Source organism: Pyrus communis, chromosome 15, assembly GCF_041283825.1.
Source record: "Pyrus communis isolate YQ-2024b chromosome 15, ASM4128382v1, whole genome shotgun sequence".
Lineage (NCBI taxonomy): Eukaryota > Viridiplantae > Streptophyta > Magnoliopsida > Rosales > Rosaceae > Pyrus > Pyrus communis.
The window spans coordinates 21,837,287-21,848,300 of NC_142579.1; the positions used below are offsets into that span (position 1 = coordinate 21,837,287).

Here is an 11,014-nt window from a genome sequence, read left to right on the forward strand (position 1 = left end):
AAACTGCTCTAATACAGAGAGAAATTGAACTTGGACGCAAAGTTAACTGTCTTAACTGATATTTGGCCGATTATTTCTTTTCTGATTTTCAAACATTGTTCCACTAAAATTGTTTAGAATTGTTTAATCTGGTCTTTTTTTTTAAGCATCAATTGTTTCGAAGTAAACTCTATTTAACATCCAAAACTTTGCAGTTTTTAGTGTTGAGCGTTGACCGCGCAAATATTAGGAGAGATAGGGCAACAAATAAGAGGAAGAAGAAGAAGAAGCGCTATTAGCTCTCAAGCCATGCAATTCCCACCAAAATTTCGGATCCTCAGTCGTTCTTCCTCCACTCAGTTTTTTCGTATTTTCCGTACACAAATGCACAGAGAAGAAGAAAACAAATCCCATTTTCTTATTCTCTCCTCTTTCCGAGAAATGTTACTGAAACTTCCTTTTCTCAAAAGCGCTTTTCCTACGCGTTTCGCTCTACATATATATATGCCTGTGTGTTTAATCTCTAGGAGGAGGTTGTGATAAAAAGAATAAAATATAATTAATTGCTTGGATAAGAAAGTGAAAGAAAGGTAGTTAAATTAGTTGGTCGATGGAGAGCTATTTGCAAGAGTTCGGGGAAGTGAAGCCGAAGGGTTCGTCTGAAGAAACGTTGCAGAAATGGAGGAACCTTTGCAGCGTTGTCAAGAACCCGAAACGGCGGTTTCGCTTCACTGCCAATCTTTCCAAGCGTTTCGAGGCCGCTGCTATGCGCCGTACCAATCAGGTCTTTATTTCATCTCACCTCTCTCGCTCTTCTTCTTTTTCTTGTTAGAAATACCTCGTCTGTCAGTCGATGGATGTTATGTATTGATGTAACGCTCAAGTGCTAATTATTTAATAAATTAATACGAAGGTTACAGACCATAAAACAATATGATTCCCATGATTTATCATATAGCATGCGTACTAGAGCATTCATGCTCTGTTTAACAAACACAGAGACGACCAAGACGTTTCAAATTATAGTTTTCAACTTCAAATTCTTTACTCATCCTTTAATAAATTTCTGGTTTGAATATTGCAGGAGAAACTGAGGATTGCTGTTTTGGTTTCTAAAGCTGCATTTCAATTTATTCAAGGTGAGTCTATTTGGCATTAAAGATGAAACATCATCAGTTCATCATATAACAAGACGAGGTGGTTTTATGGTTGTTCTAAATTTCTAACGTCTGCAGGTGTGCAGCCAAGCGACTACGTCGTACCCAAGGAAGTTACGGACGCAGGTTTTCACATTTGCGCTGATGAACTAGGATCCATTGTTGAAGGCCACGATGTAAAGAAGCTAAAATTTCATGGCGGAGTAAGTGGCATCGCAGAAAAGATCTCCACATCAGTAAAAGATGGGCTCAACACCGAATCAGACTTGCACACTCGAAGACAGGAGATTTATGGAATCAATAAATTTACCGAGAGTGAGCAACGGGGTTTCTTGATATTTGTTTGGGAAGCCCTTCAGGATATGACTCTTATCATCCTCGGAGTGTGCGCATTCGTGTCTTTGGTAGTTGGGATAGCAATGGAAGGGTGGCCAGTGGGAGCACATGATGGACTTGGAATCGTTGCGAGTATCCTGTTGGTTGTTCTTGTAACAGCAACGAGTGATTACCGCCAATCGTTGCAGTTCAAGGACTTGGACAAGGAGAAAAAGAAGATTGCGATGCAAGTAACAAGAAATGGATATAGGCAGAAAATGTCAATCTATGATTTACTGCCTGGCGATATTGTGCATCTTTCTATTGGAGACCAAGTGCCAGCAGATGGGCTATTCGTATCAGGATTTTCCGTGTTGATTGACGAATCAAGCTTAACTGGTGAGAGTGAGCCAATAATGGTAACTCCTGAAAACCCTTTTCTTCTTTCGGGGACTAAGGTCCAAGACGGGTCATGCAAGATGATGGTTACAACGGTTGGGATGAGAACCCAGTGGGGTAAATTGATGGCGACTCTGAGCGAAGGCGGAGATGATGAAACCCCCCTGCAGGTGAAGCTGAATGGAGTGGCAACCATTATTGGAAAGATAGGCCTTTTATTCGCCGTTGTGACTTTTGCAGTTATGGTGCAAGGATTGTTTAGTCGTAAACTGGCTGAGGGGACACACTGGAGCTGGAATGGAGATGATGCAATGCAGCTGCTGGAATTCTTTGCTGTTGCAGTTACAATTGTTGTTGTTGCTGTCCCTGAGGGGCTGCCGCTGGCTGTGACATTGAGCCTTGCCTTTGCCATGAAGAAGATGATGAATGATAAAGCACTTGTTCGCCATCTGGCAGCTTGCGAGACTATGGGATCAGCCACAAATATTTGCAGTGACAAAACTGGGACGCTAACAACCAACCGCATGACCGTTGTAAAATCATGCATTTGCATGAATGTCAAGGAGGTGAGCAATCCCAATGAGGCCTCTAGCTTATTCTCTGATCTTCCGGAAACTGCTAAGAAACTTTTGCTAGAATCAATCTTTAACAACACCGGCGGAGAAGTTGTCGTTAACAAAGCTGGAAAGTATGAGCTGTTGGGAACACCTACAGATACTGCTTTGTTGGAACTTGGCTTGTCACTAGGTGGAAATTTCCAAGCAGCGGGACAAGCTTCTAAGCTTGTTAAAGTCGAGCCATTCAACTCAACGAAGAAACAGATGGGGGTAATCTTGGAGCTTCCCGAAGGAGGTCTGAGAGCGCACACCAAAGGTGCCTCAGAAATAGTTTTGGCCAGCTGCGACAAGGTGATTAACTCAAATGGCGATGTTGTTCCCCTTGATGAAGCATCCCTCAACCATCTCAAAGTTACTATTGAGCAATTTGCTTGCGAGGCTCTTAGAACTCTATGTCTTGCGTATACAGAACTAGAAACTGGTTTCTCTCCAGAGAATCCCATACCTGTTTCTGGTTTTACTTGTTTAGGAATTGTGGGAATTAAGGATCCTGTTCGTCCCGGTGTCAAGGAGTCTGTTGCAATTTGCCGTTCAGCTGGCATTACAGTAAGAATGGTTACTGGAGACAATATAAATACTGCAAAGGCTATTGCAAGAGAATGTGGGATTCTCACCGATGATGGCATAGCCATTGAAGGTCCGGAGTTCAGAGAGAAGAATCAGGAAGAATTGCTTTCTCTGATTCCTAAAATTCAGGTACTAGCTCCCTTTCCTTTGAGGAACATAATCGCTCGGGTTTGTTTCTTACTGACTAACAAGTATGGTTTATGAATCCGTGATGCTGAAACTTGAGTTCTCGTGTAGGTGATGGCTCGATCTTCACCTCTTGACAAGCATACATTGGTGCAGCACTTGCGGACCACATTTGATGAAGTTGTTGCTGTCACCGGTGATGGAACAAACGATGCCCCAGCGCTTCACGAGGCAGATATTGGACTAGCCATGGGGATTGCTGGAACTGAGGTGAGTATATATTATATAGTCCTCTATATTGCCAGATATCTTCACATTCATTGTTGTCCCTTACGAAGCAAGCGTTACAGAATAAGCCCTTAACTAATCATATTTCCCATGCTTTCAGGTGGCCAAAGAGAGTGCTGATGTTATAATTCTGGATGATAATTTCTCCACCATCGTAACAGTGGCGAAATGGGGACGTTCGGTTTACATCAACATTCAAAAATTTGTGCAATTCCAGCTGACCGTTAATATAGTTGCATTGATCGTGAATTTCTCCTCTGCTTGCTTGACAGGTTAGCCGGCTCACATTTTCAATATGTTGTCCACTTGTGTAACAAAATTGGCCATACTTTCCTATCCCTCGTAGAAACCATTTCTCACTTCTGCGTTTCAAAAATCGTGCTTCAGGGAGCGCTCCTCTCACAGCTGTGCAGCTATTGTGGGTTAACATGATCATGGACACATTAGGCGCCCTTGCTCTTGCCACTGAGCCTCCGAATAATGACCTAATGAAGCGTCCGCCAGTTGGAAAGAGACAGAATTTTATCAACAATGTAATGTGGAGGAACATTCTGGGGCAGTCTTTCTATCAGTTTACGATGATTTGGTTCCTTCAGGCAAAAGGAGAAGCAATGTTTGGTCTATACGGACCGGATTCTCATGTGATCCTCAACACATTGATTTTCAACACATTTGTGTTCTGCCAGGTAATCTTTTCTAAAATTACTCATACAAGGACTACTGCTGACGATTTTTACTGCTACGAAGGGTGACCTGATTCTGTTTATGCAGGTTTTCAACGAAATAAGCTCGCGAGAGATGGAGGAAATAGATGTCTTCAAGGGCATACTGGATAACTATGTCTTCGTCACAGTCCTCGGTTTCACAGTTGTGTTCCAAATCATTATTATCGAGTTCCTGGGAAAATTTGCAAGCACAGCACCCCTCACCTTGGCACAATGGTTCGTGACTGTATTCATTGGGTTTTTAGGGATGCCGATTGCTGCCGGATTAAAGATGTTTCCCGTCTGAACAACAGAAGATTTAGAGATTAGTAAGACAACAAAAGAACAAAGTTAGGGAGCTTAGAAGCCTATATTGGGAAACATTTCTCCGAAAATTCCACATCCTGCAAAGATGCATGAGATGATGAACAGAATTAGCAGATATTAGCTAATTAAGCCAATGTCTTATGTTTAACTGAAAATTAGGAATCCTTCAAGTTTGACATGGTGAAACACATGGTTGGTTGCCGGTCCTGTAATTCGTCCACTGTATTTTCTTATCGACTTATCGTTTATGTAACTATTTAACTAGTTTCACGCGGTTCCCCTTTCTGTGCATTACCTAGTTGTGAATCATATTATCATTAACATAACTTCAAAAGTATAATGTGATAGCAAATATCCGCTTATTTTCAGTATTGACAAAATTGTACCTGCAAAACAAATACACACCTTCCATCAAGTTCATTTTGAATCTAACTGTTCCAAGAGTTGTAAAAAGCAAAGCTCAATAAATCTTCGACGGATTAAAAACAGCATCGGTTCAACTTTGGCCTCTCAGAACTCCTTAAACGCTGCTGCTGCGGCTTTCAGATTACAGATTCACACCGAAAATCTAACAGATAAACATTACATACCAAGGTAGTAATGCAATTTTCACATGAATAAGTTCAGTGCTGCCTACACGAAAGTAAGATACAAAAATAAACAGTTGTTTCTAGGCTGAAGAAATCACTCAAGATTGCATGGCATTGGTATCATCATCGTCACCTTCCTCGCTGAACATGTACTGACTCTGATACTCCATCAAGTATTGTGTTGATCTCTTCACATCCAAAAACAGATGGTAAACTCGGTTAATATCCTCCATCTCCACAATATTTCCCTTTCGCTTTTGGCATGCCAACGCAGAAGCTGTTATGAGATGTATAGCATATCTCAAGGATGCATCAACACCAATCTTGGTCAACAAATGCTTTGCTTCTTCGGACATCTCGACTTCTTCTTCTTGGCATCTGATGTTCAGAATCTTACTAATTTCATCCTCTGTGTAAGGCTGGGTGGTGATAATAAGCAGTCGATCGAGGAGATCAATAGGAATTCCATGAGGGGATTTATAATTTGTGCCTCTGATTGTAGTGATTCCTCTGTTGGTAGCAACAACTAATATGGGAGCCATCTCATTCTCCAATGCACGATTCAAAAATGAAAAGCACTCAATGTCAAGCATGTGCACCTCATCAATAAAGAGAACACCTGGTACAATTTCTGCCTTCCCTTCCTCCCTCCACTCTGCTACCTTTGTGTCAATTTGTTCTCTCACTTCTGAGCGGATTTCACCAGTATCACCGGTAAAGAGAGCCAGAAATCCCTGTGTTCTGGATGAGAGAGATAATAAAATCAGATAACAGAATGTCATGTATCCTCAGCCGGTACTGAGTCTAAAGTAGAACAACCCCCACCTCCACCACTAAAAAAACAAGACCTCCTCAACTTACAAGCCAAGATTCATTTATTAAATTTGAGCAGACTTTTAATATAGGTGCCAGTTGCAATGTATCCATTGTATACAGAATTCATTAGAAACATAAAGCAACAAAGCAGCCACAGTTATCATGATCACAATTATAACACCAAACAAAGTCACACAATCTTAAAGATTGATAAATTCCTAAAACATCGTGTAGAGATTTATGTTCATATGTATGCCTATGAAAGAAGCCACTTATTACATCAAACCTTAATAACCCAAAAAATTAAAAGTGATGATATTCTATAACATCCAAGCATGTAACACATACGTACTTCTCTCTTGTGAATTCTACGATGCAAAATAGATACAGAGTTCTGTTATATTCAGATTTAACCTGCAAATTTAAGTGACCAAAAAAAGTACATCTGAGTAACGATGTGGAACCACTTTGTAGCAACAGAAAAAAGTTCACTCTTTCGCCCAAACCCGGCAATAAGTTTGGGTTCAAGGTTCAGAAAAGACAGATTTTGATCAAGCTGCCTTTAAGTTTAAGGTTAAACTTTCTAATTTTGGTCGGAAGGTGACTGAATGAAGGTTTTCCTAGGGGTACTGTAACAAAATAAGCCCATCCAAGACATGTAGGCACCAATAGATGCAAACAACTGGGTATTCAAAGCAAGTTTGCCAGGAAGGTGACCTGATGAATGTGTTGATGTTAGAGCCTCTTGGGATGGCTAAATCCTATGCTATTCCCCTCTTCTCCCCTTCTTACATGATTACCTTAAAAAAAACGAAAAACGAAAAACAAAAATTAAAGAAATGTGAGAAGCTCGGTAAGCAGATCAGTCAACAGAGAGAAATCCCACAACAGCCGGCCTGTAAGCTTCTCAACTATTTGATTTGCTACAGCGGCTTTGGCAATTCAAGATTAAGGGTACTATGTTGTTTTTCAAACACTTCCCTTGGTAAATGTAGCTTTAAAATCCTACATATACTTTTTCAAAACAGAAAAACGATATAAACTGTTTTCTTTGTTTGATGCACATAGAAGAGGAGAGAAATTTCTACTTTCTAACTTCTAAATGATTCAAACCTACTACTCAAGTAAATTTCAAATTAACCACAGCTGAGCTACAAAACATCCAACTCAGACACAAAAGGATTCTTAGTGCCCTACACCACCGATAACTACGTCACAGAATTCATCGATAGACCATCATCCTCAACAGTGGACTAACAAGGAGTAAAAGGTACCATTGACTAATTATTGGGGTAATGAACGAACCAAAAAATAAACACCCATAGAGCTTGTTTCTAAAAGGTAACTTCTAAGTACGGAATACATACATTCATTAATGTTTAACAAATTAACAGGCTAATTACTAATTTCCCATTAGCCCAAAAAGATTGCAACTTTCCCAAGAATATATGATTGCATAAACTCATTAACTTGTAATTTACAGCAGCATGCTCCGTAAATTAAGACTAGGAAAAAAAATACAAGCTGAGATTTTGAAGTACCTGCTGTTGATGACATCAATCTCATGAAGTGTGACGCAATGCACAACCTCCTTGCGCTTCTGCAACTCCCCGTCCGGGCACTGCATAAATTTAACCTGCGGTCCCATGGCATCGTAGTCCCTCGACCTCGAAAATGACCTACCAAGCTTGGTGATCTTCCCAGAAGCTTTATCGATGGCAATCACATCCCCACTCTGCACCTTCTCCTTCCCCAAAGCCTCAATCATCTTGGCCCCCAAGTCGTACACAGTCTCCATCTCCGTTGTCTTCAGCGTCAATTTCCCCGTCTTCGAAGCTGCTCCGGCCACCGCAGGCCGGTCAATTTGAACCTCCACGACCTCGCCCTCGATGATCTCAGTCTCTTCCTTGATTCTAACCCCAATGGCTTTCCTAAAAGCTTGCATTAGGGCTTCGGTCTTCGACATCTCCAGAGAAAAGAGCTCGCTTCCGGCCAACATCGCGAACGGGGTTTCGAGGCCGAGCGACTTCGCCATGCCCATGGCGATGGCGGTCTTGCCGGTTCCCGGCTGACCCGCCAGAAGAACAGCCCGACCCGCGATTTTTCCTTCCTTGATCATCTGGAGAATGACGCCAGCGGCCTTTCGGGCGGAAGTCTGGCCCACCATGCCTTGGGAGACGTCGCGGGCTTCTAGGGCAGAATCGAGGCCGAGGCCGCGGATGTGGGAGTGTGCGCCTATGCGCTCTATTCGGGTCAGGTCTCGACTCTCTGAGAGCTTGAGCTCCGCCATGGCTGAAATGTGAATGTGGAGTGGACGGAGCGGAGCGGGGCGGCTTCAGGAGATTTGTTCAAATTCAATGGCTGCGGCGTGAAAGAGCAAGAAGGGGTTTTGTTCCAAAATCTGCACTTTTGACTGTTTATGTCCGAATAAAGGGCTGAGCCCAGGTTCGATATATAGGCCGAACAAGGGTTTAATTTATTTAATAAATGAGCCGAACTTGCTTTTCAGTTCTCTAAGGAGTAAGAACCGTTTCGTGGGCTGGATGACACGGGTTATAGCTAATTAAAATGGTAATCCAATCTGTTATGTGATGGTGGGTGGTGGCGATGTCGGTGATGATTTTGGGCAATGATTTGCAGTAGCAACGATGATGGTGGTATGTGGTGGACATTGAGATGGTGGTGATGATAGTGTGGTGGTGGAGGTGGAGATGATTGTAGTGATGACAATCGTGGGTGGTGGCAGCGGGACATTGGTGATGATGGTAGGTAGCGGTGGTGGTGTCAGTGCCATCCATATGTTTAAGCTTCTTGGGCGGTCAGTGTTTAGTGAACTTTTTCAATAGACAAACAAATGTACATACATTACATGTCCATCACGCCTAGCACAAAACCATGCTAACCTTATTGTGATATGAAACCATGTTAACCTTATTGCGATATAGACCGGTCCTTCCACATAGTCAATGTCTAGTTGACTTCCTAAACAATTAGGAACTTTGTTTAAGGAGTAAGTAACTATGGAATACAAGCCTCCCTACCCTAACCTCGTTTAGGACATTGTTTCCATACCTTAAATCATATGGACTCATTCATAGTTTATTATTTCTATAATATAAAACCAAAACTCATGAATGAATTAGTCTGCACTTTATTAATTAATTAATTAATTAATATGGAGGACTTGTTACATAAGTTTAGACATTGACCTATGTAAAAATATATGGCCTGAACTGATAAAATCATTACAAAACGTCTATCTGTTTGCTACCAATGATTGACTAAACTACCTTAGGTTTAAATGAATTTTTGGAGAGATGATCTTCATATCAACAAGAGTAGATAAAACTATAAGATAGTAGGTTTAATCGTTATATTATTCTTCTCCCTCTAGGAGGCATTATATATGAAATATATCTTGTGATACAAGGAATAATAAAGGACTCCTAACTAAATTAGGAAACGCAATTATATTCCTAATAAATAATTATTCTCCTAACTTGTCGGGGTTGACTCACGTCCACACTCCCTCTCAAATTGGTGCATAGATATCCTCTAAGCCCAACTTGTCGAGTGAGTCTTGAAACTTGGTAACAAAAACTGCATGTGTTAGAACATCTGCCAACTGTTCTTCTGTCTTCACAAATGGAATGTCAACCAACTTAACGTCAAGTTTCTCCTTTATGAAGTGTCCATCCACTTCCACATGTTTGGTCCTATCATGTTGCACCAGATTGTTAACTATTTCCCAAGCTGCTTGATTATCACAGTACAACAACATAGACCCCTTGGGTTTAAAGCCAATCTCAGTAAGAAGAATCTGAATCTACAAAAGTTCACAAATACCATGTGTCATTCCCCTGTATTCAGTTTCTGCCAATGACCTCACCACTACATTATGTTTTTTACTTCTCCAAATCACAAGATTATCGGCTATGAATGTAAAATAACTTGATGTAGATCATCTATTAGTAATATTCCCAGCCCAATCTGTGTCAGTATAGCCTTTCACCTCCATGTGTCCCTGCTTTTTGTACATTAAACCCTTTCCTGGAGCTCCATTTAAATAGATTAGGATTTGCATTACTGCTGCCATGTGATCTTCACTCGGTGCATGCATAAACTGACTCACCACACTTACCGCATAAGTAATGTTTGGCCTAGTAAGGGACAAGTAAACCAATCTTCTCACTAACCTTTGATATCTCTCCTTATTTGTTGGAACTTGATCTTGATAGATCGCAAGGTCATGATTTTGCACAATTGGAGTATCTGCCGGTTTACATGCCAGCATACCTGTTTTAGACAACAAGTCCAACACATACTTACATTGTGACAATTATATCCCTTCTCGAGATCTAGCAACCTCAATACCTAGGAAGTACTTGAGTCCCCCTAGATCTTTCATTTCAAACTCTGAAGCCAAGTACCTATGTAGCCGTTCAATTTCCTTCGTATCATCCCCTATGATAATCATATCATCAACATATATAATGAGTAAAGTAAATTTACCATCCTTGCATTTGATGAATAAAGTATGATCTGAGTTTCCCTATTTGTATACATACTTTTTCATGGCCTGAGTGAATCTTCCAAACCATGCTCTAGGCGACTGCTTGAGACCGTACAATTTTTTTTCCCCGTAGGAAGTGTTACCACATTTCACGTATTACTCTTATGTAATGCCTCCATCTCAATTTGCATTGCATCTGTCCATTTTGGATTTTTCAAGGATTCTTCCATTCTGGTAGGTATTTTGATGGTGTTTATTTGTTAACAAGTGCATAGTATTTCGGTGAGAGTCGATAAGTGGAGACACAATTTGCAATAGGGTCTCATACCTCCCCTTCTGGAAAGTACCTTTATAGCGGTTTTCCTCGATTCTGTCTAGGAGGTAACACATAAAGTGGTTGAATAATTTCATAGTGAGCATTACCTCGAGGATATCTGTTGGATCATAGACCCGTATTGGAGGAGTGTAAGGAGGGTTGTTTCTTAAGATGGTACTCGGGCACGTGGCAGAAGGCCCATTTGGATAGGTGTCAGCAGCGAGAAGCCCATCTAGGCAGGCATCATCTGTGGGAAGCCCATCTGGGCTGGCATCAGCAGCGGCAAAGCCTCTAGCAATA

General features: G+C 41.2%; 2 protein-coding genes and 1 non-coding gene across 3 annotated transcripts; 1 reads left to right on the forward strand and 2 right to left on the reverse strand.

The window, feature by feature from the left end:
- The first annotated feature begins 202 nt into the window (after positions 1 to 202).
- Positions 203 to 4,770, forward strand: LOC137733824 (calcium-transporting ATPase 2, plasma membrane-type). Its single transcript, XM_068473023.2, has 7 exons — positions 203 to 763; positions 1,064 to 1,118; positions 1,215 to 3,163; positions 3,272 to 3,430; positions 3,549 to 3,720; positions 3,836 to 4,134; positions 4,220 to 4,770. The coding sequence occupies exons 1-7, from the start codon at positions 590 to 592 to the stop codon at positions 4,457 to 4,459; spliced, it is 3,048 nt and encodes a 1,015-aa protein (XP_068329124.2). The 5' UTR covers positions 203 to 589; the 3' UTR covers positions 4,460 to 4,770.
- A 153-nt stretch (positions 4,771 to 4,923) lies between these two features.
- LOC137733832 (uncharacterized) lies at positions 4,924 to 8,339 on the reverse strand. The gene is made up of 2 exons (XM_068473028.2): positions 7,427 to 8,339; positions 4,924 to 5,810 (listed from the first exon to the last, which is right to left on the reverse strand). Exons 1-2 carry the CDS (start codon positions 8,173 to 8,175, stop codon positions 5,168 to 5,170), a joined length of 1,392 nt encoding a protein of 463 aa, XP_068329129.1. The 5' UTR covers positions 8,176 to 8,339; the 3' UTR covers positions 4,924 to 5,167.
- LOC137720417 (small nucleolar RNA snoR109) lies at positions 6,723 to 6,817 on the reverse strand. The gene has a single exon (XR_011066513.2). It is a non-coding gene; the product is annotated as a small nucleolar RNA snoR109 (small nucleolar RNA).
- Positions 8,340 to 11,014: the final 2,675 nt, after the last annotated feature.

Excerpts from the sequence above, each read along its gene's own strand:
- LOC137733824 (XM_068473023.2), top strand. The coding sequence starts at position 590 with ATGGAGAGCTATTTGCAAGAGTTCGGGGAAGTGAAGCCGAAGGGTTCG. Across the intron at positions 764-1,063 it reads CTATGCGCCGTACCAATCAG|GAGAAACTGAGGATTGCTGT; the intron begins GTCTTTATTTCA and ends TGAATATTGCAG. Across the intron at positions 3,431-3,548 it reads TGGGGATTGCTGGAACTGAG|GTGGCCAAAGAGAGTGCTGA; the intron begins GTGAGTATATAT and ends CCATGCTTTCAG.
- LOC137733832 (XM_068473028.2), bottom strand. The coding sequence starts at position 8,175 with ATGGCGGAGCTCAAGCTCTCAGAGAGTCGAGACCTGACCCGAATAGAG. Across the intron at positions 5,811-7,426 it reads ATTGATGTCATCAACAGCAG|AACACAGGGATTTCTGGCTC; the intron begins GTACTTCAAAAT and ends TCTCTCATCCAG.